This window comes from Symphalangus syndactylus, chromosome 12 (assembly GCF_028878055.3).
Source record: "Symphalangus syndactylus isolate Jambi chromosome 12, NHGRI_mSymSyn1-v2.1_pri, whole genome shotgun sequence".
Classification (NCBI taxonomy): domain Eukaryota; kingdom Metazoa; phylum Chordata; class Mammalia; order Primates; family Hylobatidae; genus Symphalangus; species Symphalangus syndactylus.
In genome coordinates, this window is record NC_072441.2 from 124,235,542 (window position 1) to 124,262,102 (window position 26,561).

The 26,561-nt window shown below is 40.2% G+C and overlaps 1 protein-coding gene and 1 pseudogene across 10 annotated transcripts in view; one reads left to right on the plus strand and one right to left on the minus strand.

Annotated features, from left to right (window-relative positions):
* AXDND1 (axonemal dynein light chain domain containing 1) overlaps positions 1–26,561 on the plus strand; it is a 177,767-nt gene that overhangs the window by 60,695 nt on the left and 90,511 nt on the right. For 8 of the 10 annotated variants that reach the window (XM_055255123.2, XM_063627440.1, XM_055255124.2 and 5 more), the window contains 3 exons: positions 1,139–1,214; positions 15,927–16,161; positions 20,056–20,198. In XM_055255123.2, the coding sequence (XP_055111098.1) occupies positions 1,139–1,214; positions 15,927–16,161; positions 20,056–20,198 (454 nt within the window). The remainder of the gene's footprint in view (positions 1–1,138; positions 1,215–15,926; positions 16,162–20,055; positions 20,199–26,561) is intronic. The other 2 variants (XM_055255128.2, XM_055255125.2) reach the window with 1 other exon arrangement.
* LOC129469090 (myocyte-specific enhancer factor 2A-like) lies at positions 18,567–19,425 on the minus strand (annotated as a pseudogene).

Below are 26,561 nucleotides of genomic sequence, written 5' to 3' on the forward strand. Positions count from 1 at the left end.
GTCTGGACTAGATTTCTTTTTTTTAATTTAATTTTTTTTTTTTTGAGACTGGGTCTCATTCTGTCACCCAAGCTGGAGTGCAGTGGTGCAGTCTCGGCTCACTGCTGCCTCCATCTCCTGGGTTCAAGCGATTCTCCCACCTCAGCCTCCCAAGTAGCTGGGATTACAGGCATGCGCCACCACACCCGGCTAATTTTTGTATTTTTAGTACAGACAGGGTTTCACCATGTTAGCCAGGCTGATCTTGAACTCCCAGCCTTAGGAGATCCACCCACCTAGGCCTCCCAAAGTGCTGGGATTACAGGCATGAGCTACCGTGCCCGGCCTGGACTAGATGATTTCTAAGGTTTTTGTTTGTTTGTTGTTGTTGTGTTGTTGTTTTTTAACTTTAAGATGCTTTGTCTGTTGAGGCCTGGACTAGATGATTTCTAAGGTTTTTTTTTGTTTTTAATTTTAAGATGCTTTGTCTGTTAGGTACCATTTCCATTTCAAATTGAGAATAATGGTTTCAGTTTTTCATACCCCCTTAAAGGTTTCCCCAGTAGTAGATTTGGAAATTCTGGAAGCTGAAGCTGGTATGTCTCCAAGCTGGCTGCTCTTGCCATGTACCGATTTCTATTGTTTGTTGATTCTTAGGTGGGAGGCATGCACAGGTGGCCATAGTTCTTGTCTCTTTAGCTTCAGAAACTTATTTATCAATAGCTTTCACCTTGTGAGACTTCAGAGCCATTAAAGGAAATTGTTTTCTACCAGAAGTTGGGATTCCTGGCTTAAATATTGAGTCTTAATTACTGTAAAGGCTTTCTTTCTGTTTATATATTGCTTTGACAGCTGCATTCAACAGATCTTCTTCTGATAACGATCTGGTTTTTAATTCTCAAGACTCAAGAGACCACCCTTTAAAAAAAATACTCTTGCGGCCCATGGCCCTGTAACTTGATTGCTCAGGTCTGAATAGAATCTGAATTTATGTTTACAAATTTAATGATAAATACCTGTGGGGAGAGGGGCTGGACCTGGAAGGCATGCTTCAAAATTATTGAGGAGAAATATGTTAGTTGTTTGGTCTTTAGTGAATGAACTGATGATTTTGTTTATGCCTTGTTCTGAGACGTTTCTCTCTTTTTTCTTCTTTCAGTGAAAAAGACATTTTATCCCCTAATAACGGAAATATATTTGATTCAGTTCTTTTAGACTTCAAACAGTGGCAGAAGGTAAGACTTTTTAATAAAGAGCTTGGCAATCAAAGTGCTGGTTGTAAACTTGGCATTCCTGACCTACAACTGAGTCACATCTCATCTTTTTTTTTTTTTTTTGAGACATTGTCTTACTCACTGTCGCCCAGGCTGGAGCACAGTAGTGTGATCTTGGTTCACTACAACCTCCACCTCCTGAGTTCAAGCGATTCTCCTGCCTCAGCCTCCCAAGTAGCTAGGATTACAGGCATGTGCCACCATGCCTGGCTAATTTTTGTATTTGTAGTAGATACAAGATTTCACCATGTTGGCCAAGATGGTCTTGAACTCCTGACCTGAAGTGATCCGCCCACCTTGGCCTCCCAAAGTGTTGGGATTACAGGTGTGAGTCACCATGCCCGACCACATCTCATTCTTTAAAAATGCCATATTAGGGGCCGGGCACAGTGGCTCACGCCTGTAATCCCAGCTACTCAGAGGCTGAGGCAGGAAAATCACTTGAACCAAGGATTGCATTGAGCCGAGATTGCACCACTGCACTCCACCCTGGGCAACAGAGCGAGACTCCATCTCAAAAAAAAAAAAAAAATGCAATGTTAAGTTTTATGAACAACAAGGAAAAAAGCAAGTGCTCAGGGACTTTTAAAAATATGCTTAAATATTCTCAGTTCTATTTCAGATTTTTGGGTCAAATTAAGTTAGGCTGCTAGAAAAGAAATCAGGAATTTGTTATTGATCTGTTCAGGGATTCGACTTCTTCCTGGTTTCGTCTTGGGAGGGTGATGTGTCCAGGAATTTATCCATTTCTTCTAGATTTTCTAGTTTATTTGCATAGAGGTGTTTATATATAGTATTCTCTGATGGTAGTTTGTATTTCTGTGGGGTCAGTGATTTCTCCTTTATCATTTTTTATTGTGTCTATTTGATTCTTCTCTCTTATTAGTCTAGCTAGTGGTCTATTTTGTTAACTTTTTAAAAAAAAAATAGCTCCTGGATTCTTTGATTCTTTGAAGGGTTTTTCATGTCTCTACCTCCCTCAGTTCTGCTCTGATCTTAGTTATTTCTTGCCTTCTGCTAGCTTTTGGATTTGTTTGCTTTTGCTTCTCCAGTTATTCTAATTGTGATGTTAGGGTGTTTATTTGAGATCCTTCTAGTTTTCTGACGTGGGCATTTAGTGCTATAAATTTCCATCTTAACACTGGTTTAGCTGTGTCCCAGATATTCTGGTATGTTGTCTCTTTGTTCTCATTGGTTTCAAAGAACTTCTTGATTTCTGCCTTAATTTCATTATTACCCAGGAGTCATTCAGGAGCAGGTTGTTCAATTTCCATGCAGTTGTATGGTTTTGAGTGAGTTTCTTAATCCTGAGTTCTAATTTGATTGCACTGTGGTCTGGGAGACTGTTTGTAATGATTTCAGTTCTTTTGCATTTTCTGAGGCGTGTTTTACTTCCAATTATGTGAATGATTTTAGAATAAGTGCCATGTGGCACTGAGAAGATTTGTTGATTTGGGGTTGAGAGTTCTGTAGATGTCTATTAGGTCTACTTGATCCAGAGCTGAGTTCAAGTCCAGAATATCCTTGTTAATTTTCTGTCTCATCAATCTGTCTAATATTGACAGTGGGGTGTTAAAGTCTCCCACTACTATTGTAGGAGTCTAAGTCTCTTTGTAGGTCTCTAAGAACTTGTTTTATGAATCTGGGTGCTTCTGTGTTGGGTGCATATATATTTAGGATAGTTAGCTCTTTCCTTGAATTGATCCCTTTACCATTATGTAATGCCCTTCTTTATCTTTTTTGATCTTTGTTGGTTTAAGGTCTATTTTGTCAGAGACTAGTATTGCAACCCCTGCTTTTTTTGCTTTCCATTTGCTTGGTAATTAATAACCTACCAACCAAAAAAAGCCAAGGACCACACAGATTCACAGACGAATTTTACCAGAGGTACAAAGAGGAGCTGTTACCATTTCTTCTGAAACTATTCCAAACAATTGAAAAGGAGGGACTCCTCCCTAACTCATTTATGAGGCCAGCATCATCCTGATACCAAAACCTGGCAGAGACACAACAAAAAAAGAAAACTTCAGGCCAGTATCCCTGATGAACATCGATGTGAAAGTCCTCAATAAAATGCTGGCAAACTGAATCCAGCAGCACATCAAAAAGCTTATCCACTATGATCAAGTCGGCTTTATCCCTGGGATGCAAGGCTGGTTCAACATACACAAATCAATAAATGTAATCTATCACATAAACAGAACCAATGACAAAACCCACATGGTTATCTCAATAGATACAGAAAAGGCCTTTCACAAAATTCAACATCCCTTTATGTTAAAAACTCTCAATAAACTAGGTATTGATAGAACATATCTCAAAATAATAAGAGCTATTTATGACAAACCCACAGTCAATATCATACTGAATGGGCAAAATCTGGAAGCATTCCCTTTGAAAAGACAAGGGTACCCTCTCACCTCTCCTATTCAACATAGTATTGGAAGTTCTGGCCAGGGCAATCAGGCAAGATAAAGAAATAAAGAGTATTCAGATAGGAAGGGTGGAGGTCAAATTATCTCTGTTTGCAGATGACATGATTCTATGTTTAGAAAACCCCATCGTCTCAGCCCCAAAACTCCTTAAGCTGATAAGCAGCTTTAGCAAAATCACAGGAAACAAAATCAATGTGCAAAAATCACAAGCATTTCTATACGCCAACAATATACAAGCAGAGAGCCAAATCATGGATTAACTCCCATTCATAACTGCTAAAAAGAGAATAAAATACCTAGGAATACAGCCAATAAGGGATGCAAAGGACCTTTTCAAGGAGAATTACAAAACACTGCCCAAGGAAATAAGAGAGAACTCAAATGGAAAAACATTCCATCCTCATGGATAGGAAAAATCAATATTGCAAAAATGGCCATACTGCCCAAAGTAATTTATAGATTCAGTGTTATTCCCATCAAATTAGCATTGACATTCTTCACAGAATTAGAAAAAACTACTTTAAATTTCATATGGAACCGAAAAAGAGCCCATATAGCTAAGACAATCCTAAGAAAAAGAACAAAGCTGGAGGCATCATGCTACCTGACTCCAAACTATGCTACAAGATGACAGTAACCAAAACAGCATGGTACTGGTACCAAAACAGACATATAGACCAATGGAATAAAACAGAGACCTGAGAAATAACACCACACATCTACAACCATCTGATCTTTGACCAACCTGACAAAAACATGCAATGGGGAAAAGACTCCCTGTTTAATAAATGGAAACAGGCTAGTCATATGCAGAAAACTGAAACTTGACCCCTTCCTTACATCTTATATAAAAATTTACTCAAGATGGATTAAAGACTTTAAAATCCCAAACAATAAAAACCCTAGAAGAATATCTAGGCAATACCCTTCAGGACATAGGCATGGGCAAAGATTTCATGATGAAAATGCCAAAAGCAATTGCAACAAAAACCAAAATTGACAAATGGGATCTAATTAAACTAAAGACCTTCTGCATAGCAAAAGAAACTATCATCAGAGTGAACAGGCAGCCTACAGAATGGGAGAAAAGTTTTGCAATCTATCCATCTGACAGAGGTCTAATATCCAGAATCTATGAGGAACTTAAAGAAATTTACAAGAAAAAAAATGAACAACCCCATCAAAAAGTGGGCAAAGAATATGAACAGATATTTCTCAACAGAAGACATTTATGCAGCCAACAAACATGAAGAAAAGCTCAACATCACTGATAATTAGAGAAATGCAAATCAAAACCACAATGAGATACATCTCATGCCAGTCAGAATGGTGATTATTAAAAAGTCAAGAACCAATAGATGCTGGTGAGGCTGTGGAGAAATGGGAATGCCTTTACATTGTTGGTGGGAATGTAAATTGGTTCAACCATTGTGGAAGACAATGTAGTGATGCCTCAAGGATCTAGAACTAGACATACCATTTGACAGCAATCCTATTACTGGATATATACCCAAAGGAAGATAAATCATTATACTGTAAAGACACATGCACATGTATGTTTACTGCAGCACTATTTACAACAACAAAGACGTGGAACCAACCCAATGCCCATCAATGGTAGACTGGATAAAGAAAATGTGGTACATATACACCATGGAATACCATGCAGCCATAGAAAGGAATGAGATCATGTCCTTTGCAGGGACATGGATGAAGCTGGAAGCCATCATCCTCAGCAAACTAACACAGGAACAGAAAACAAAACACTGCATGTTCTCACTCATAACTGGGAGTTGAACAATGAGCACACATGGACACAGGAAGGGGAAAAACCACACACTGGAGCCTGTTGGAGGGTGTAGGGGCAAGGGGAGGGAGGGCATCAGGACAAATAGCTAATGCATGCTTGGCTTAAAACCTACATGATGAGCTGATAGGTGCAGCAAACCACGATGGCACACATATACCTGTGTAACAAACCTGCACGTTCTGCACATGTATCCCCAAACTTAAAGTAAAAAAAAAAAAAATTTTTTTATGTTGAACACAAAAAGCTTGGTAGATAACAGCTTTACACTTTTTTCTTCTTTGAATATATATTTGCTTATGCAGGGTAAGGATTAGTAACTTTTGCTTTCATGTGTAGCTTAAAATGACAGCTCTACTGTATATTACATTGTAAAGCTTTGTTTCTCCCAACATATGTCTTCTTCATCTATAAAATAGACACTCACTGAAAAAAAAAAAAAAAAAGGGAAGAAATTAGGAAAATCTCCTTGGGTGGCAGTGAGTGTAACCCGCACGGACCTAGGGGGACTGAACAAAGGGGGGCAAATGCGGGAATAAAAGAGACAAAAGTATATTTGGAAGAAGGGGTCGGGGGCACCTTGCCTCTAGTGGACAAGGGCCCTGAGCTTTACAAAGCCCTCTGTATTTATTAGGCAAAAGAGATAGCGAGAAAGGGGGCGGGTGATTGTCAGGTAATTGTCAGTGGGCCATTTGGTCCACAGCAGGCTTGCGAGACTGCATCCTTTGGACAATAGGTGCTAGATTTCTCAGTAGATAACTTCAAGGAGCCCAGCACCAGGGAGTGGTGTCCCTCAGCAAACCTTTTGGTGGCAGGCACAGTGTGAGTTTGCTCACATCCTGCATTCATGATAAAGTTTGCTGTTTGATCATATAGCCGCCAGTGGAATGCTGAGTTGGTCACGTCCCACAGGCCTTTGGCTCCCTACATATCCCCCTTTCTGTTTATGTATTAATTGAAAGAATGTAAGGCCAGGCTGGGCAGCTCTCATTTTCCAATTGGTGGTCCATCCGATTTTACAGATTATGAACAGAAGACAGAGACAAAACAACATTATTCCAAGAACTACATATAATATGTTAAGGTGGTGCTTTAGATAGGTCCAAGGGTTGAGGCTCTCCAGGCCTTGCTGGAATTCAGTCCAGTCTTCAAAAGAAGGCTGAAATTCTTGAGTTTGCCTATTTAAATCAAGAATTTTGTTTTGCAATTCACCAATATTAAAGGTGATGGCCGGGCATTGTGGCTCATGCCTGTAATCCCAGCACTTTGGGAGGCCAAGGTGGGTGGATCACCTCAGGTCAGGAGTTCAAGACCAGCCTGACCAGTATGGTGAAACCCTGTGTCTACTAAAAATATAAAAATTAGCCAGGTGTGGTGGCAGGTGACTATAATCCCAGCTACTCGGGATGCTGAGGCTGGAGAATTGCTTGAACCTGAGAGGCAGAGGTTGCAGTGAGCCAAGATCGTGCCACTGCACTCCAGCCTGGGCGACAGAGTGAGACTCCATCTCAAAAATACATACATACATACATACATACATACATACATAAATACATAAAAATAAAACAAAGGTGATGTTGGATGTGAAAGCTCCTGGCAAATCAACTTTCACAAGGTCCCACGGATACTCACTTTGGTTACACAAATATGAGTGTGATTAAAATGACAATGCATTTGCTGCTGCAACTGCAAGCTTTGTACTTGTTCCCCTAACCATAGGACCATGGATTTTAACATTACCACTTCAGTTTGTAACTCAGTGTTAATTTTATTCTGGAGTAGCCACGCTTGGTCGGCTGTGTGCATCCAGTTCTTCAGGTACTATGCTCTTTGAATAGAATTATGCAAAGCTACAGAGGACATCACAACAGAAGTTATTAGTGTGACCAAGGAAACAATAGCAAAAATTATGCTTAAGGCTCTACAGACACGATGAGTAAGCTGAGTTAGAAGTGTCACAAAATGCAAAGCAGGTGTGCCAGCCCAAGGCTCAGACAGATTAACAGGAATCCACAGCCCAGGGATGCGATCTAAAAACCAAAAACCTAAAAGTAGGGATATTATGTGTTTGCAATGTGCTATGATTAATTCAGGGATATAACTGGCAAGATTTGCAGGTCAATTCGGTGTTGTTTACCTGGAGCTGGTCCTTCCTAGCTGCGAAAAAAAGCGACTGTGTGGCTTACCATTGCTATTATTGGATAGTATTCCAACCCAGATGTTGCCGTTCATAAATGGGAGTGCTGCCTTCTATATCATCTCTTGAATTGGTCCTTTCCTCCCTAGATAATGCCAGAGGAAAAGGCAGGCTAAAGCCTGCTCCATGCCAAGCAAGACTGGGATTGGATCTTGGTGTTGTATAAAGAAGAAGCATTAAAAGCTTGCTACCAATGCCAGCGAAGTTTATGCCATGATTTCTGATTTTCATCTTTTCCATCTAATTGACCTTTAGGTCCCCAATCCACAATGTCTCCAGTTACCATAGATTGTTTTCTAGCCAGTGAACCAAGACACTGGGCCCACAGAAGGGGGTAGGAGCTATTGAATGGAATATATTCTGTATAATCAGCACATTTAGGGCGACTGGGCTGGGAATGGTTGGTTAGCACACCAGTTACATTAATAGAACCAAGACCTAATAAGTACATAATTTTTCCATAGTGACTCAACCATGTTTGAGCTTGAATTGTAAGACAGCTATGGCTGAGCGATGTCTTTGTAGTGATACACAAAGGAAGTCCTTCCAGTGGAGGGTATAATTAATGACATTATTCTGAGAGTCTAACTGTTCTATGTCAGGGGGAGTTAGGGGTCCTGGAGCCCACTCTCCCTGATCATGACAAATCTCAGGAGGAGTTTCACTCCAAAGTATAGGTCGTACTGCTGGGGGATTGGGAACATATGCCCAGTATGTTTTTGCCTCTGTACAGGGAAAACATGGCCAAGAATATGGAATCAGGGGTTTTTGCCTGTCCCTGATGCTCCAGTAGTTTCTCAGCTTCCTGCATGGTTTTCTTGAGTTGTCCCCAGGTTATGAGGGTTGATGTCGTCGTGACCCTTGTCAGCCTTCTCTCCATCTTTGCACTCAGGCTCAGCTGGCTCATGGCTCGTACCGGAGGGACCAGGCCCATGGTTGGCCACGCTGGGTTCCTCCAGTCTCCCATTCCATGGCCGCACGCACCTTGAGGGCACCCACATGGTTTCTCCATCTCCTGTAAAAACACAAGGATACCCTTGTCCCTACGTCAGTAAATCTACTGGACCTTTCCATTGTCCTTCTTCTGCAGATTTCCATAACATTTTCGGATAAATTTTCCTCTTTTCCTCTAACATTTGCCAATGTCTTTCTGCTGGAGTCTTATCATTTGTACCAGGAGTCAAAAAATTTAAAGTAAATAAAGCTAAATATAGTTTTGATTGAGGTGGCAGTTGGCCTCCTATACCCCCTTTTTGTCTTTTCAACATGCATTGTAATGTTTGATGTGCCTGCTCTATAATGCCTTGTCCTCTAGGATTATAAGAAATTCCTGTTTTGTGGGTTATAGCCCAAAGCTGTAAGAAATTTTGAAAAGCATACTAGTATAAGCAGGTCCATTGTCAGTTTTAATTGTTCAGGTATCCCATGTGAGCAATTGATGACAGACAATGTCATCGTACATGACCAGCTGTCCCATCTGTTTGGCATGTAGCATGCAGCATATGAGAATAAGTGTCTATAGTCACATGAACATAGCTAAGCGTAGCAAAGGTTGCCATGTGTGTAACATCCATTTGCCAAATTTCACTTGGAGTCAAACCTCGTAGGTTACAGCCTTCTATAGGTGTGGCTCCAGGGAGACACGCTGGCAAGTAGGACAGGCTTGTATTATAGCCCTAGCTTGGCTGCGAGATAAATGGAACATGCGAGTAAGGGCAGAAGTATTTTGGTGCAGCAGCATGTGAGACACTTGAGCTTGCTGAAACACAGAACCAATCAATTAGTCTGCTTCTCATTACCTAGAGATAGTGGCCCAGAAAGTTGTGTGTAAGAGCAAATGAGAGAAATATGAAAAGGAGCTGCACAAGAGCGAATAACTTGTTGAAGTCTTAAATTCAGCAGTTCTGGGTCTAGTGTACTTTTAATTGTAGCCGTTTCTATGCAACTGGCTACATTTACAGCATAAGCTGAATCACAGACAATGTTGATAGGATCTGAAGCTGTGAGCTCTAAAACCTGAATGACTGCAATTGGCTCTGAGCGTTGAGCTGAAACCCCAGAGGTCATTATTGTTTGAGTATGTTTTGGTCCACAGATAGTGGCACAACCTTTGGGAGGGCCATCAGTAAAATAAGTTTATCCACCTGGAGTAGGTTTGTGGTGAGAAATCACAGAAGAATGAAAGAATGGATTTTACAAAACTGTAAAATTTTGTCTGAGGGGTAGTGATTATCTGTAGCACCCACGAAGTCTGCAAAAGCAGTTTGCCAGGCAGTCGACATTTCCCAAGCTGCGGCTTGTTGCTGGGAGTCTAAAGGAACAATAATTTTGTCAGGATCATATCCCATAAACATTTTTGACCTATGTCTGCCCATAGTCACAATTTGTGTAATTAAAGAAAGATAAACTTGCAAGGTTTTGACTGTTTGATTAGGTAGAAAGAGCCATTCTATTACTGTTACAGACTTGTCTATGAACTGGCCCAAAAGTCTTGTTGGAGAGTCGGGGGTAGGAAGAATAAACAAAAGCAAAGATTTTTGTGGTTGTAGCTGTGAGGCATGTCTCTGCTGTAACATTTGCTCTACATGCCATAATTCGGCTTCTGCCTCTTAATTGCCGCGGGAAATTTAAAGAAGAATCTCCTTGCAGGGTTTGGTAAAGATGTGAGTTTATAGGTAGCGATACCTAACATCGGGTGTAGCCAATTCATATCTCCTACTAATTGTTGAAGATTATTTAAAGTCTGTAACCTGTCTTGACAGAGAACTACTTTCTGAGGCCATACAGGTCTCTCCGTAACAATAGTTCCTAAGTATTGGTATAGGGAAGTTGTTTGTACGTTTTCTGGAGCTATTTTGAGATTCCATTTAGTCAAAGCCTGATTTGTTTCTCTGAATAACTGTTGTAGGATTTGATCTGTAGGAGTGACCAAAAGAATATTATCCATAAAATGAATGATGTAAGCAGTAGGAAATGTTCCAAGGCTCCTTTAATGCCTGTCCTACAAAATGCTGACATAGCGTAGGACTGTTAAGCATGCTTTGGGGTAAAACTCTCCAGTGATAATGAGAAACAGGTTCTCTTTGATTAAAAGAAGGCACACAGAGGCGAATTGAGACTTATCCTTCTCATGTAAGGGTATAGTAAAGAAACAGTCCTTAAGATCTATTACTACAAGAGGCCAGTCTTTTGGAATAGCTGCTGGAGATGGTAAACCTTTTTGTAAGGCACCCATAGGTTTAATTTTTGCATTAATAGCTCTTAAATCATGTAGCAGTAGCCATCTTCTGGACTTTTTTGGAATAACAAACACTGGAGAATTCCAGGGGCTGACTCCTCTATGTGTCCGGTGTCCCATTGTTCTTTTACTAGCTGTTGAAGTTGTGTCAGCTTCTCCTGAGATAGGGGCCATTGATCCACCCATACATGTTTGTCACTGAGCCATAGTAATGGTAAGGCAGTGGGCGGAGGAGAAATATCAATGACCTCCGTCAGAAATCCTGACGTCCTAGCCCTTTTCTGTTTTTCCAGTTACTGATATTGGGTTAAGATTTCCTTGAATAAATTTTCCTAAACCATTTCCACTCTGATATCCCATGTTCTTTAACATTTTATATCCTGGGTTATCAAAGTTTCCATTTGTAAGTCTCATATCCCAAGCTATAAGTAAGTCTCGACCCCATAAATTGAAAGCTATATTTGCAACATAAGGCTGAAAAGTACATGGCTGTCCATCCAGACCAAGACAAAGTAAAATCTCAGCACTCTGTTGAAGACTTGGAGCTGTTCCTTTCCCACTAGGGATGTAGGAGTTAATTGCAAGGACCAGGATGGGGGCCGTTGTCTTTAGATATTACTGATACATCAGCTCCCGTATCCATAAGCCCATAAAATTTCTTTCCTTTTATTTGTACTACACAGGTGGGTCTATTATAGGCTATTGGTTGTGATAGATTTCTCATGTAGTTGTACTCCCAAACCCTTTATTTTCTCATTTCCCCTTTCGTGGAGAAGGGTATAATTTGCAGGGAATAAGCAATAATTGAGCAATATATTCTCCTGGTTCAAAAATCCAAAGATCTTGTGACATTAAAACTACTTGAATGTCTCCTTCATAATTAGAGTCAATCACTCCTGGGACTACAGTGATGCCTTGCAAGTTAAGACGGCTTTTGCCTAAAATTAGTCCCGTGTATCCTGTTTGTAAAAGTCCCCGAATACCAGTGGGAACTTTGATAGGTTTGTCTCCCCTGACTAATGTGATTCTTTCTCTGGCGGGTAGATCTAATCCTGCACTTCCTGGTGTTCCTGGGGTGAGGGAATCAATGTGCCTCCGGGAACCCATCCCTGAAACGGGGTTGAGGTCTGGACTGGGAATACCCTCATTGTGTGTGGAGCCTGGGTCCAGGCCCTTGTCTCGTTTCCCGGCAGGAGAGTGCCATTCTGATGAATTTTGAGTGGCACTGATTGGCCCAGTGATTTCCTTTGTTACAGCGAGGACAAAGTCCTGCGTTTTTTCCGTTGGGTGGGGCACAGCATTGTAAGGTCCTTTCTATCCTAACATATGGCGGCATTCCTTTTTAAAATGTCCAGTTTTTCCACAATTATAACATTTTCCCATTTTAGAGCTTGACCTTTGGCTCCTTTTAGATTTGTCAACTGCTAAATTAGCCATTGCTTGTGCTAACATTGCAGAGCGATGAAGCTCAGTTCCTACATCCTGACAAGCTCTGAGAAAATTTCGCAGGTTTTTTGTACACCTCACCAGTGCCAGTGCACATTTCCAATCCGCGTTTGCATTCTCAAAAGCTAGAGTTAAGGTTAGCATTTCTGCGGCCGCGGTATGAGGAATCTGACGCTTCACTGCCTCTTGTAATCTTGCAAGAACTTGCACATAGGGTTCCTATGACACTTAAATTTATGTAAAAAAGATTGTACTGGGACTCCCTCTTCAGGAATTGTGGCCCAGGCACGTTTAGTGGCCTGTGCACACTGCTGATAAGCAGCATCTGGGAGTGCCATTTAACATTCCAGGTCTGAATAAAGGCCATTACCTAACAGCATATCCTCTGTAATGTCTCCATTTCCAGCAGCACGGTTCTGTCTAGCCTGGTCTGCACACATTTCTTGCCAATTTAAATTTCATATCAGATATGCGCTAGCAGACAAGCAAGTTCGCGCCAAGTGTTTCTCATCAAAGGGTAAAAGATGCATAGCACCAAACACAGATTCTAGCAATCTTAAGGTGAATGGACTCTGTACGCTATTATTTACCACACTTGCTTTTAATTCCTTCAACAACTTAAACTCTAGTGGAGTGTGTTCATGAATAACCTGCTGTGGATTATTTGGATCAGGCCTTATGGAAATAGGAAAAGCACAAGGTCCTAAGGGCTCTCCAGCTATGGCAGCACAGCGTAAAATTATTTGTATTGGGGTTTCTATTTCTGCTACCAAAGGAGGCCATACAGATGTTTCTGCAACTGGAGGAGGCGGTATAGGCCAATTTTTATCCTCCCTCTCCTGTTTTTTATTTTCAATTGGAGCTGTGAGTGGGACGACAGATTCTTTCAGATTTTTAGATTCAGCCTGCTGTCCTGCAGAATAATAAGGAGATAATGGCAGAAGTACAGTACGAACTAAACTCCACGTGGAGAAAACTGAAGAATCAACTTTAAGACCTTTTTGATGAGCCTGTTTTAATCCTTCTCCTGCTCTATCCCAATTTTCCACATCAAGAGTGCCTGCCTGTGGAAACCATGGGTTATGTGTAATAACCTCCTGCAGCAGCTTAGTTAATGTCTGAGAACTAACCTGAGGACCATTTCGTTTCAACAAAACTTTAAGCAACTGTACATCATGTTTTTCTTCAACAGACAAATTCTGCTCCATGTTACCCTGATTCAGAAAACTTCCCATTCCCTTTATTTCTTTAAAGCACTGCTCTCGGTACCTCTTTAGGGCACTGACCTTATATCCGCTGCTGGCGGACTCACCCTGGGGTCGCTGTTTGCCTTGTCAATTTTAGTTCCTCTGTTCCAGCAGACCTTCTTTGTTCACGTCCTTGAAGTCCTGTGTTCGGATGCCACTATGTAACCCGCACGGACCTAGGGGGACTGAAAGAAGTGGGACGAACGTGGGAATAAAAGACAAGAGACAAAAGAGTATATTTGGAAGAAGGGATCGGGGGCACCTTGCCTCTAGTGCACAAGGGCCCTGAGCTTTACACAGCCCTCTGAATGTATTAGGTAAAAGAGATAGCAAGAAAGGCGGAGGTGATTGTCGGGTAATTGTCAGTGGGCCATTTGGTTCACAGCAGGCTTGTGAGACTGCATCCTTTGAACAATAGGTGCTAGATTTCTCAATAGATAACTTCAAGGAGCCCAGCGCCAATGAGTGATGTCCCTCAGCAAATCTTTTGGTGGCAGGCGCAGTGTGAGTTTGTTCACATCTTGCATTCATGATAAACAGTTTGCTGTTTGATCATATAGCCTCAAGTGGAACGCTGAGTTGGTCACGTCCCACGGACCTTCGGCTCCCTACAGGTGAGAGTAGTTCAATGCTATTATCTAATTGTCAGACATAAGTAACGTTTGTGCCTATCCTATATCTGGTTTTAAGGACAAATTGGACTTCCAAAATTAATAACTTTTTTTATTGTGGTAAAATATATACAACACAAAATTTACCATTTTAATCATTTTTAAGCATACAGTTCAGTTGCCCTAAATATATTTATATTGTTGTACAACCATCACCACCATTCATTTCCAGGACTTTTTCTTTTCCCCAAACTGACATTCGGTACCCATTAAACTGTAAGTCCCTATTTCTGCCTCCCCCTACCCCCTGGGCAATCTTGTTGTACTTTCTGTTTATGAATGTGACTACTCTAGGCATCTCATATAAGTGGAATCATACAGTATTTGACTTTTGTGATTGGCTTATTTCCCTCAGCATAATGTCCTCAGGGTTCATCCATTTTGCAGCAAATGTCAGAATTTTCTTTCTTTTCAAGGTTGAATAATATCCCATTGTATTTATATACCACATTTTGTTTATACATTAATAACATAATCTTTAGGGCTTGGAGCTTGGAAAATAGATTTCATTGATCAAATTACTATCATATTGTAGTAGTCTGACAAAGGAAAATATATGTGACATTGAAATACTTCCAAGTGAATATCAAAATCATTCCCTAATGAAATTGCATAAGATCCCAACAAACCATTTTCTTTTCTTTAGGAACGACTTGAACAGTATATTCTCAGAATTGAAGATATTTCCTGTTGTATATACAACATGTCTAGTTTAGTGACTTTTTTTTTTTTTTTTACTTTTTATCTGGAGGTTTTGACATGCATAGAAAAAATAGAAAAAAGTCATACTTCTTCAATTTAGGAATAGTAATAGCTCTCATTTATTAAGCACGTACTCTTTGTGAGGAGCTGAAAATGTGTTTTCCATATATTATCTTACTTACTCTTCATGGCTGCCCTATGATGCAAGTCTTATAATCTCCATGTCCCAGATGTGGAAATCGAAGCCTAGGATGTTAAGTAACTTACCTAAGTTATCTATAAAAGGTAAGTGGCAGAGTCAGAATTTGAGTCCAGATCTCTCCAGTTTCAAAGTTCTTACTCCTAATTGCTCTTCTACACTGTTTCCCCATGCTAATTACTCTTATTGAAGGCTGGGTAATGTTTCTATTATCTGAGCACAAATAATGCCAAATTATATATATAAATTGTACCTTATTTTTCCACAAATATTTATTGATATGTCATGTTCAGGACTTGGACTTGGGTTTAGACAGATAAACAAAACATGAATAAAATACAACTTGTATATTCTAGGAACTTTCCCAGTCTAGTGGGGATCATGTAAACATATATTACAACCTTACTAAAGCCAATAGTAATTAAACATGCTTAGTTTTGTAGGACTTAATTGCTTATCACCACTTTTTTTTTTTTAACCACATAGGATTTAATATAATGATTTTCATCCTGGTAAACTATGGGTTATCTCATAGAGTACCAAAATTAGTTTAAATTCATTTTAATTTAAAAAATAAGATATATGTCATATACCATCTCTTTGGAGCATAATAATAATAGGATATGCAACTCCAAAATAATTGGGAGTCACTGGGGAATAAGCATCTGGTAGACTTTGATAAACTCATTAGTGCATAATATGCTACTCTCCCTCTTCCTTTCACTCTTTAGATCCTGAATGAGAAAAAAGAAGAGTTTACTGGGGATGTTCTACTGTCAAAATATGATACTCTCAAGATTATTAAACATTTACAGGAAAACTGGGCAGATATTGGGCTTGGGATATTTAATCGCCATAAAAGTTTGGAGGGGGAGATGCCATCAGAGCGACAGTACATGGAGGAAATTATCAAAAACATACAAAAACTCTACAAAGAATATGAAATAAGAATAAATGGGGACAATGGTAAGAAAATACTCATAATAATTAGATTTCTTGGTATAAAATGGTTCCACAATAATTATTTTCAATACAATGAATATTTAAAATAAAAGTAATAAATGCATATAGTTCTAAAAACCAAGCAAAATAAGCAAAGCATTGAGCATCACTTTGAGATATAATTTATATACATTACAATTCACCTATTTAAAGTGTATAATTCAGTGATTTTTATTGTATTCACAGATGTGTGCATCTATTGCCAAAGTCAATTTTAGATAATTTTCATCAAAATGAACCTCAAACCCCATACTCTTTAGCTCTCACCCTCTTACTAACCCCAACATCGTCACTTCAGTCCTAAGTTTGCTTTCTGTCTGTATAGATTTCCCTGTTCTGGACTTTCATGTGAATGAATTCATGTACTGTGTGATCTTTTGACTGGGTTCTTTCACTTGGTATAATGTTTTCAATGTTCATCCATGTTTTAGCAATTATCAGTACTTCACCCATTTTTATGGCCTAATAATATTTTATTGTATGTATAAATCACGTTTTACTATTTCATCTGTTGGTAGGCATTTGGTTGTTTCCACTTTTTGACTATTATGAATATTGCTGACATAGACATTTATTACACATTTCCTGGTAGAAATATGTTTTCATTTTCCTTGGATATATGCACAGGAGTGAAATTTTATGTCATTTGATAACTATATCTTTAACATTTTGAAGCCTGCCACACTGTTTTCAAGGAGGCTGCATCATTTTATGTTCCCACCAGCAGTGTATGAAGGTTCCACTTTCTCTGCATACTTGCTAGTACTTGTCTCACTTTTAAATTCTGGCCACACTAGTGGGTGTAAAATAAAATCTCACTGTGGTTTTGATTTGTGTTTTCCTGATGACTACTGATGTCAAGCATTTTTTAAAGGTTTATTAGCCACTTGTATATCTTCTTTGGAGAAATGTCTGTTCAGGTACTTTGCCTATGTTTTTTTTCTAAGACAAAAATTGAGACTTATGCTATTGATTTATAACATGTATAGAAAGAAAAGCAATTTTCTAAGGTTTCATACTACCAGATAACAGATACCATTGTTCAACATTAATGAATATTGTGTGTTATTGTGTGCTATTATCACTTGTGTTAGAATTCTAGACAAATGTCCACCAGCTGACAATGTAACTCTTTGAAAATGTCAAATAGAATGAGACCTATCTGAGATATTAGTCTGTGAAATAACATTCTATATAAGTGGTTCTCAAACTTTAGTGTGATTAGGGATTTGGTGGAGAATGCAGATTCCTGAGCCCTGCCTCCAGTCTTCTTGGTACACTGTGTCTACAGAGATACCCATAAACTGGCAATTGTAGCAAGCATCCCAGGTGATTCTGATGCCAATGGTCTACATATCATACTTTTTTTTAAAAAAAATGTCCTTTATTGGGAGTCCATTAGTAGCTAGGTCTAACATAAATGTAAAACACCCTTTCACACACTCTAATGATTCTTTGCCCGTATTTTATTTAGGTTGTCTTTTTATTATTGAGTTATAAGACTGCTTAATGTGTTCTGAATACAAGTCCCTTTTCAGATATATGAATTCTAAACACTTTATCTTTTTCTGTGGGTTGCTCTTCCATTTTCTTGATAGTGTCCTTTTTTTAAAAAAAAAACAGAATAAATAAGTCATGTTTAATGCTTCTAGCCTGGTAAAATTAAAAGTTAAACATAATAATCTCTCCATATTTTACTTTTTAAAAATTGATTGGAAGTATGTTACATATTAATGGGGTACATGTGAGTATTTGTTACATTCATAGAATGTGTAATGATCAAGGTCAGGGTATTTGAGGTATTTATTATCTTGAGTATTTATCCCTTCTATGTGTTGGGAACATTTCAAGTCCTCTCTTCTAGGTACTTTGAAATATACTTCATCTACAATGTTGCTAACTATAGTCACCCTTCTCTCCTATTGAATACAGGGGTATATTTGTTCTATCTAAGTGTATGGTTTTACCCACTAATCAACCTCTCTTTATCGCCTCTCCCACCCACACACCCTTCCCAGCATCTGCTATCATTCTATTCTCTATCTCCACAAGATCAATTTTTTTAGGTCCCACATATGAGTGAGAACATGCAGTACCTATCTTTCCATGCCTGGCTTATTTCATTTAACACAATAACCTCCAGTTCCATCCATGTTCATATTTAGCTTTAATTTTAAATAACCATTAAGCAAATTTCCATAATCTGATTTTTGTGTATTTAAAATAGTGTTGTCTCTTCAAATACTAATTTTGAATGGAAATATTCATTAGGAATAGGTATAGATTCTACAGTGGCACAGAAAATTCCAAAGGAAGCTACAGACTATGTATAAAAATACATGTTTTAAAGAATGAAGTTGAAGAAAGGTTCAACTTACCCGTGGAGGTGTCATGCCCTTGCTTGAAGGGGGGATGACAACTCGAAGATCTGGTTTTCTACTGTTCATTCCAAGATTACTGCCACCTGGTGGAGGGGGAGACTTTGTAGGCATGACTTTGCCAAACTATTTGCACCAGTAGCTCCAATCAAATTTGGAGAAGCTCTTGAGTTTACAAATTCATTCCCCACTGGGCTGCTTCCAGCTGCATTTGGCACTGTGAGGTCTGTAGTGCCCAACATCCCACTTGCATTGCCAGTACTTGGTGGTCTCTGAGGAGCTCCAGGGGACACATTTCTATGTAATATGGTTTGAGGTGGAGAGAGCATGTTTCAATCTGTTAACGTTGAGCTGGCTGCCAAAGATGGGGACACCAGTGAACTCCCTGGGTTAGTGTAGGACAAAGCATTGGGGCTGGTCACTGGAACTGTGACAGACATTGAAAAATTCTGAGGTGGCAAACCAGGTGCGATGTTATGATTCTGCGTCGTATTATCAAATTCCTCATTAATATTTTTATATTTTTCTTCTGTATGTGGAGTTAGCACACATGAAGTATCAGGGTCTGAGCTGTCACACCCTCTGTGTTCCTTCTTGTTCAGAGCCTCAACAATATCTGAGTTGGTTGTGCTTTCATAAGGTTAATTATATCCTGTATACTTGAGAAGAACTTTGTCCCTATCAGTGCTAGCATATTGAAACAGTTTGTTAGAGCTGTTGAAAATGCACAGTCACAGAGCACACTAAGTTCATAGGCTTTCTTCATTAATCCAAACTCTCTCTTTGTAAAAGTGGCCTGTCAGTTCCTTTCATCCATTATGCGTGAGATTTGTATTTTCTTCTGCACCATTTTCAGCCACCTTTCCTTATTTCCTTATATTCCAAATATTTAATACAAAAGTGAATTTTCTTCAATACCATAATGCATCATACAGCTTCTGCTATTTCAGCTTCTACTCCAAGGGCTACAGCTGAAATTTTCTACAAGATTATGTCTCCCGGGCATGCACACGCTGCAGCCTGGGCCCACCACCAGCGCTCTGCACTGCCCGGAGCCGCCTCCTTCAGCTTGGGACTCGCCGGGACATCCCGATAGTGTCCTTTTAGGTACAAGAGTTTTTAATTTCAATGAAGTCCATCCAAGTTACCGATTTTATTTTCTTTTTTGTTTGTACTTTTGGTGTCATATCTAAGAATCCTTTCCTAAATTTAAAGTCGTGAAGATTTACGCTTAGTTCTTCTAAGAGTTTTATAGTTTTGCTCTTATATAGTGGTATTTGATCCATTTTGAGTTAATTTTTTTTTTTTTTTTTTGAGACAGAGTCGTGCTTTGTCATGTAGGGTGGAGTGCAGTGGCACTATCTTGTCTCATTGCAGTCTCAGCCTCCTGGATTCAAGCAATCCTCCCACCTCAACTTCTGAGTAGCTAGGACTACAGGTGTGTGCCACCACTGTCGACTAATTTTTTTATTTTTTGTAGAGACAGGATCTCACCGTGTTGCACAGGCTGGTCTCAAACTACTGGGTTCAAGCGATCATCCCACTTCAGCCCCCCAAAGTGCTGGAATTAGAGGCATAATGCACTGCACCTGGCCTTGGGTTAATTTTTATATAGTGTGTGAGGTAAGGCTCTAATTTCATTCTTTTGCATGTGGATATTCAGTTGTCCTAGCACCATTTATTGAAAATAACATTCTTCCTCCATTTGATAGTCTTGCATCCTTGTCAAAAATCAGTTAACCAGAGATCTCTGGGTCTTAAGCCTATTCTACTCATGTGTATGTTTGTCCTTGTGCCACATTGTCTTGATTACTCTTGCTTTATAGTAAGTTTCAAAATCGAGAAGTGTGAGTCCTCCTACTTTATTCTTTTTCATGATTGTTTTGGCTATTCTGCATCTCTTGAAATTCTATATGAATTTTATAATCAGCTTGTCAATTTCTATGACGAAATCAGCTTTTGATGGGGATTATGTTGCATCTGTAGATTTGTTTGGGGAGTATTGCCATCTTAACAATGTTAAGTCTTCCAATCCATAAACATGGATTTTTTTTTCAATTATTTAGATATTTTTCAATTTCTCTTAACAATGTTTTATAGTTTTCTGAGGAGTTTTATATTTCTTTTGTTAAATAATTTTTTAAATATGTTATTCTTCTAGATGATGTGAATGAAAATTTTTTCTCAGTTCTATTTTCAGATTTTTCACTTAAAAGTGTATAGAAATAGAATTGATTTTGTATATTGATCTTATATCCTGCCATGTTGCTGAACTCATTTATTAGTTCTAATAGTTTCTGGTTTTTTAGTGGACGACTTAGGATTTTCTGTTTATGAGATCATGTTATAGCGAACAGAGGGTTTTACTAGTTTCTTGCCAATCTGGATTCTTTTTTTTGAGACAGAGTGTTGCTCTATTGCCCAGGCTAGAGTGCGGTGGCGTGATCTCAGCTCACTGCAACCTCTGCTGCCTGGGTTCAGGCAATTCTCCTGCCCCAGCCTCCCCAGTAGCTGGGATTACGGGCATCCACCACATGCCAGGCTAATTTTTGTATTTTTAGTAGAAATGGGGTTTCACCATGTTGGCCAGGCTGGTCTCGAACTCCTGACCTTGTGATCCACCCATCTCAGCCTCCCAAAGTGCTGGGATTACAGGCGTGAGCCATGGTGGCCTGGATTCTTGTGTTTATTTTTCTGGCCTAATAGCCCTGGCAAGAACCTCCAGTACAATGTTGAACAGAAATGGTTGGAGTAGATATTCTTGTCTTATTCTTGTCCTTAGGGGGAAAGCATGAGTCTTTCCCCATTAAGTGTGATGTTAGCTGTGGGTTTTTCATAGATGCTTTTTATCAGGTTTAGGAAATTCTGTTCTATTCCTATTGAATTCTTTTACATGAAAATGTGTGGGATTTTTATCTGTATTCATTGAGATAATTGTGTGGCTTTTGTCTTTTATTCTATCAATAGGATATATTACATTGATTTTTGGATATTAATCCAATCTTCCTTGCCTAGGATAAATCCTACTTGGGGCTGGGAGTGATGGACCATGCCTGTAATCTCAATGCTTTGGGAGGCCAAGGCAGGAGGATTACTTGAAGCCAGGAATTTGAGACCAGCCTGGGCAACATAGTGAGATCCTGTACACATAGCTACATAGCTACTCAGAAGGCTGAGGCAGGAGGAGGCCTTGAGCCCAGGAGTTAGGGGCTGCAGTGAGGTGTGGTCACACCACTTTACTCCAGCCTGGGTGACAGAGAGAGACACTGTCTCAAAAAAACATAACCTACTTGATCATGGTATATAATTCTTTTTATATGTTTCTAGGTTTGGTTTGCAGGTATTTGGTTGAGAAGTTAGCATCTATAGTTATAAGATATATTTATCTGTAGCTTTTCTTTCTTGTGATATCTTTATTTGGTTTTGGTGTCAGTATAATACTGACTGATGAAATGGGCTGGGAAGATTTTCCTCCTTTTCTGTTATTTTGGAAGAGTTTGTAAAGAACTGGTGTTAATTCTTTTTGAATGCTTGATAATATTTATTGGTAAAGCCATCTGGGCCTGGGCTTAGCTTCATAGGTATGTTTTTGATTACTGACTTAACCTGCTCTTTAAGAGGTCTATTTATATTGTCTCTTTTTTCTTGGTTTGTTTTGGTTGTCTGTGTATTTCAAAAAAAAGTCCACTTTATAATCCTTTTTATTTCTCCACAGTTGGTAGTAATGCCCTAAAACTTTTAAGTTTCTGATTCTAATAATTTGAGCCTTAATTTTTTCTTGGTCAAACTAGCTAAAGGTGTATCAATTTTGTGGATCTTTTCAAAGAACCAACTTTTGGTTTTCTTGATTTTCTATATTGTTTTTCTATTCTCTATTAATTTTCACTGATAGGGCTTGGCTGTGTCCCCACCCAAATTGCATCTTGAATTTCCACATGTTGTGGGAGGGACCCGGTGGGAGATAATTGAATCATGGTGGCAGGTCTTTCCCATGCTGTTCTCATGACAGTGAATAAGTCTCACAAGATCTGATGGCTTTATAAGGTAGTTTCCCTGCACAAGCTCTCTCTTTGCCTGCTGCCATACACTTAAGATGTGACTTGCTCCTCCTTGCCTTCCACCATGATTATGAGGCTTCCCCAGCCGCATGGAACTATAAGTCCAATAAAACCCTTTTCCCATATAAATTATTCAGTCTTGAGTACGTCTTTATCAGCAGAATGAAAATGTACTAATACAGTAAAGTGGTACCAGTAGAGTAGGGTGCTGCTGAAAAGATACCTGAAAATGTGGAAGCGACTTTGGAACTGGGTAACAGGCAGAGGTTGAGATGGTTTGGAGGGCTTAGAAGAAGACAGGAAAATGTGGGAAAGTTTGAAACTCCCTAGAGACTTGTTGAATGGCTTTGAACAAGATGCTAATAATGATGTGGACAATGAAATCCAGGCTGAGGTGGTCTCAGATGGAGATGAGGAACTTCTTAGGAACTGGAGCAAAGGTGACTCTTGTTATATTTTAGCAAAGGGACTGGCAGCATTTTGCCCCGTCCTAGAGATTTGTGGAACTTTGAACTTGAGAGAGATGATTTAGGGTATCTGGCAGAATAAATTTCTAAGCAGCAAAGCATTCAAGAGGTGACTTGGGTGCTGTTAAAGGCATTCAGTTTTAAAAGGGAAACAGCATAAAAGTTTGTAAAATTTGCAGCCTGACAATGCGATAGAAAAGAAAATCCTATTTTCTGAGGAGAAATTCAAGTTGGCTGCAGAAATTTACTTAGGTAATGGGGAGCCAACTGTTAATCACCGAGACCATGGGGAAAATGTCTTCAGGGCATGTCAGAGGTCTTCATGGCAGCCCTTCACATCATAAGCCTGGAGGCCTAGGAGGTAAAAATGGTTTTGTGGGCTGGGCCCAGGGTCCCCATGCTGTGTGTAGCCTAGGGATTTGGTGCCCTGTGTCCCAGCTGCTCTAGCTGTGGCTGAAAGGGGCCAACATAGAGCTCAGGCTGTGGCTTCAGAGGGTGCAAGCCTCAAGCCTTGGCAGTTTCCATGTGGTATTGAACCTGTGAGTGTACAGAAGTCAAGAACTGGGGTTTGGGAACCTCCACCCAGATTTCAGAGGATGTATGGAAACACCTGGATGCCCAGGCAGGTTTGCTGCAGGGGCAGGGCCCTCATGGAAAACCTCTGCTAGGGAAGTGCAGAAGGGAAATATGGGGTCAGAGACCCCACACAGAGTCTCTACTGGGGCAGAGCCTAGTGGAGTTATGAGAAGAGGGCTACTGTCCTCCAGACCCCAGAATGGTAGATCCACCAACAGTTTTCACCATGCACCTGGAAAAGCCACAGACACTCATTGCCAGCCCATGAAAGCAGCTAGGAGGCTGAACCCCACAAAACCACAGGGTTGGAGCTGCCCAAGACTGTGGGAGCCCATCTCTTGCATCAGCGTGACCTGGATGTGACACATGGAGTCAAAGAAGATCATTTTGGACCTTTAAGATTTGACTGCTGTCCAGCCGCAGTGGCTCATGCCTGTAATCCCAGCACTTTGGGAGGCCGAGGCAGGCGGATCACCTGAGGTCAGGAGTTTGAGACCAGCCTGGCCAACATGGTGAAACTCTATCTCTACTAAAAATATAAAATTAGCCAGACATGGTGGCATGCATCTGTAGTTTCAGCTACTCAGGAGGCTGAGGCAGGAGAGTCACTTGAACCTGGGAGGCAGAGGTTGCAGCGAGCCAAGATCGCATCATTGCACTCTAGCCTGGGCAAGAAGAGCAAATCTCTGTCTCAAAAAAAAAAAAAGATTGACTCTCCTCCTAGATTTTGGACTTGCTTGGGGCTTGTAGGCCCTTTGTTTTGGCCAATTTCTCCCATTTAGAATGCCTGTATTTACCCAATGCCTGTACCCCCTTCGTATCTAGGAAGTGACTAACTTGCTTTTGATTTTACAGGCTCATAGGCAGAAGGGACTGGTCTTGTTTCAGATGAGACTTTGGAATGTGGACTTTTAAGTTAATGCTGAAATGAATTAAGACTTTGGGGAGACTGTTGGGAAGGCATGGTTGGTTTTGAAATGTGGAGATTTGGGAGGGGCCAGGGACAGAAGGATATGGTTTTGCTGTGTCCCCACCCAAATCTCATCTTGAATTCCCATGTGTTGTGGGAGGGACGCAGTGGGAGGTAATTGAATCATGGGGGCAGGTCTTTCCCATGCTGTTCTCGTGGTAGGGAATAAGTCTCATGAGATCTGATGGTTTTATAATGGGGTGTTTCCCTACACAAACTTTCTTCTCTTGTCTACCTCCATGTGAGATGTGCCTTTCACCTTCTGCCATGATTGTGAGGCCTCTGCAGCCACGTGGAACTGTAAGTCCATTAAACTTCTTCTGTGAATTGCCCAGTCTCGGGTATGTCTTTATCAGCAGCATGAAAATGGACTAATACAGGAATCTACTACAGGAATAAGTTGAGAAATGCTAAGGACCTATCCTAAGACATGGGAATGGAGAAGAGGGAAGAAAAGTAAGAGAGATTTTAAAAATGTAGGCTACACAATTATGTGTGTGAGAGAGAGTATTGTGGGATGGCTGTGTTCCTGATTGGACTGTAAATGAGTCATCCAATTTATTAAGATTAGAGAATACAGGAGAAGGAAAAGTATGGGGAAGGGAGATTATGTATTTAGTATTAAACATACTGACTTTCAAGTAGCTATGGCACAATTAAGTGGACTTGTTCAACAGGCATGTCAGGAATGTGAGAGAAAAATCTTGGATGAAATTTTGGAAGACACCAGGCACGGTGGCTCAAACCTGTAATCCTAGCACTTTGGGAGGCCGAGGCAGGTGGGTCACCTGAGGTCAGTAGTTTGAGACCATCCTGGCTAACACGGTGAAACCCCATCTCTACCAAAAATACAAAAATATTAGCCGGGCCTGGTGGCGGGCGCCTGTAGTCCCAGCTACTCTGGAGGCTGAGGCAGGAGAATGGCGTGAACCCAGGAGGCAGAGCGTGCAGTGAACAGAGATTGTGCCACTGCACTCCAGCCTGGGCAACAGAGTGAGACTCCGTCTCAAAAAAAAAAAAAAATCAGCCAGTCATGGTGGTACATGCCTGTAATCCCCACTATTCAGGAGGCTGGGGTGGGAGAATCGCTTGAACCTGGGAGGCGGAGGTTGCAGTGATTGCACCCTTGCACCCCAGCCTAGGGGAGAGAGCGAAACTCTGTTTCAAAAAAAAAAAAAAAAATTAAAAAAAAAGAGGCTGGGCGCGGTTGCTCATGCCTGTAATCCCAGCACTTTGAGAGGCCGAGGTGGGTGGATCACGAGGTCAGGAGATCAAGACCATCCTGGCTAACACCGTGAAACTCCGTCTCTACTGAAAATACAAAAAAAAAATTAGCCGGGCGTGGTGGTGGGCGCCTGTAGTCCCAGCTACTCGGGAGACTGAGGCAGGAGAATGGCGTGAACCCGGGACGCAGAGCTTGCAGTGAGCCGAGATCGTGCCACTGTACTCCAGCCTGGTCGACAGAGCAAGACTCCGTCTCAAAAAAAAAAAAAAAAATTAAAAAAAACATTTTTTGGAAGATACTAGTATATGTGTTAGTTAAAGCCAAGAATTTTTGATGAGATCACCTTGGGGGAAAAATACAAAATGGGAATAACTAAGGACTAAGAATGGATCCCCAACATTTTAAAGGGTAACGAGAGATAGTAGAACAATAGAGGTAGGAGGAAACCTAATAGAATTGAGTCATAAGAAGCCAGCTTTGGCTGCATCCCATGTTTTGCATAATTTTTATTATTTAGTTTAAGACATAGTTTTTTTTTGTTTTGTTTTGTTTTTAAAGACATTTATTCAGCATCATGATCAGACTATTACATTTAGCAATCAACAGCATGGGTGCAAAACAAAAAACTACATTAAAACACTTTGTTGGAATGCTTTACACTTTCCACAGGACGCAAACTAAAATAACCTG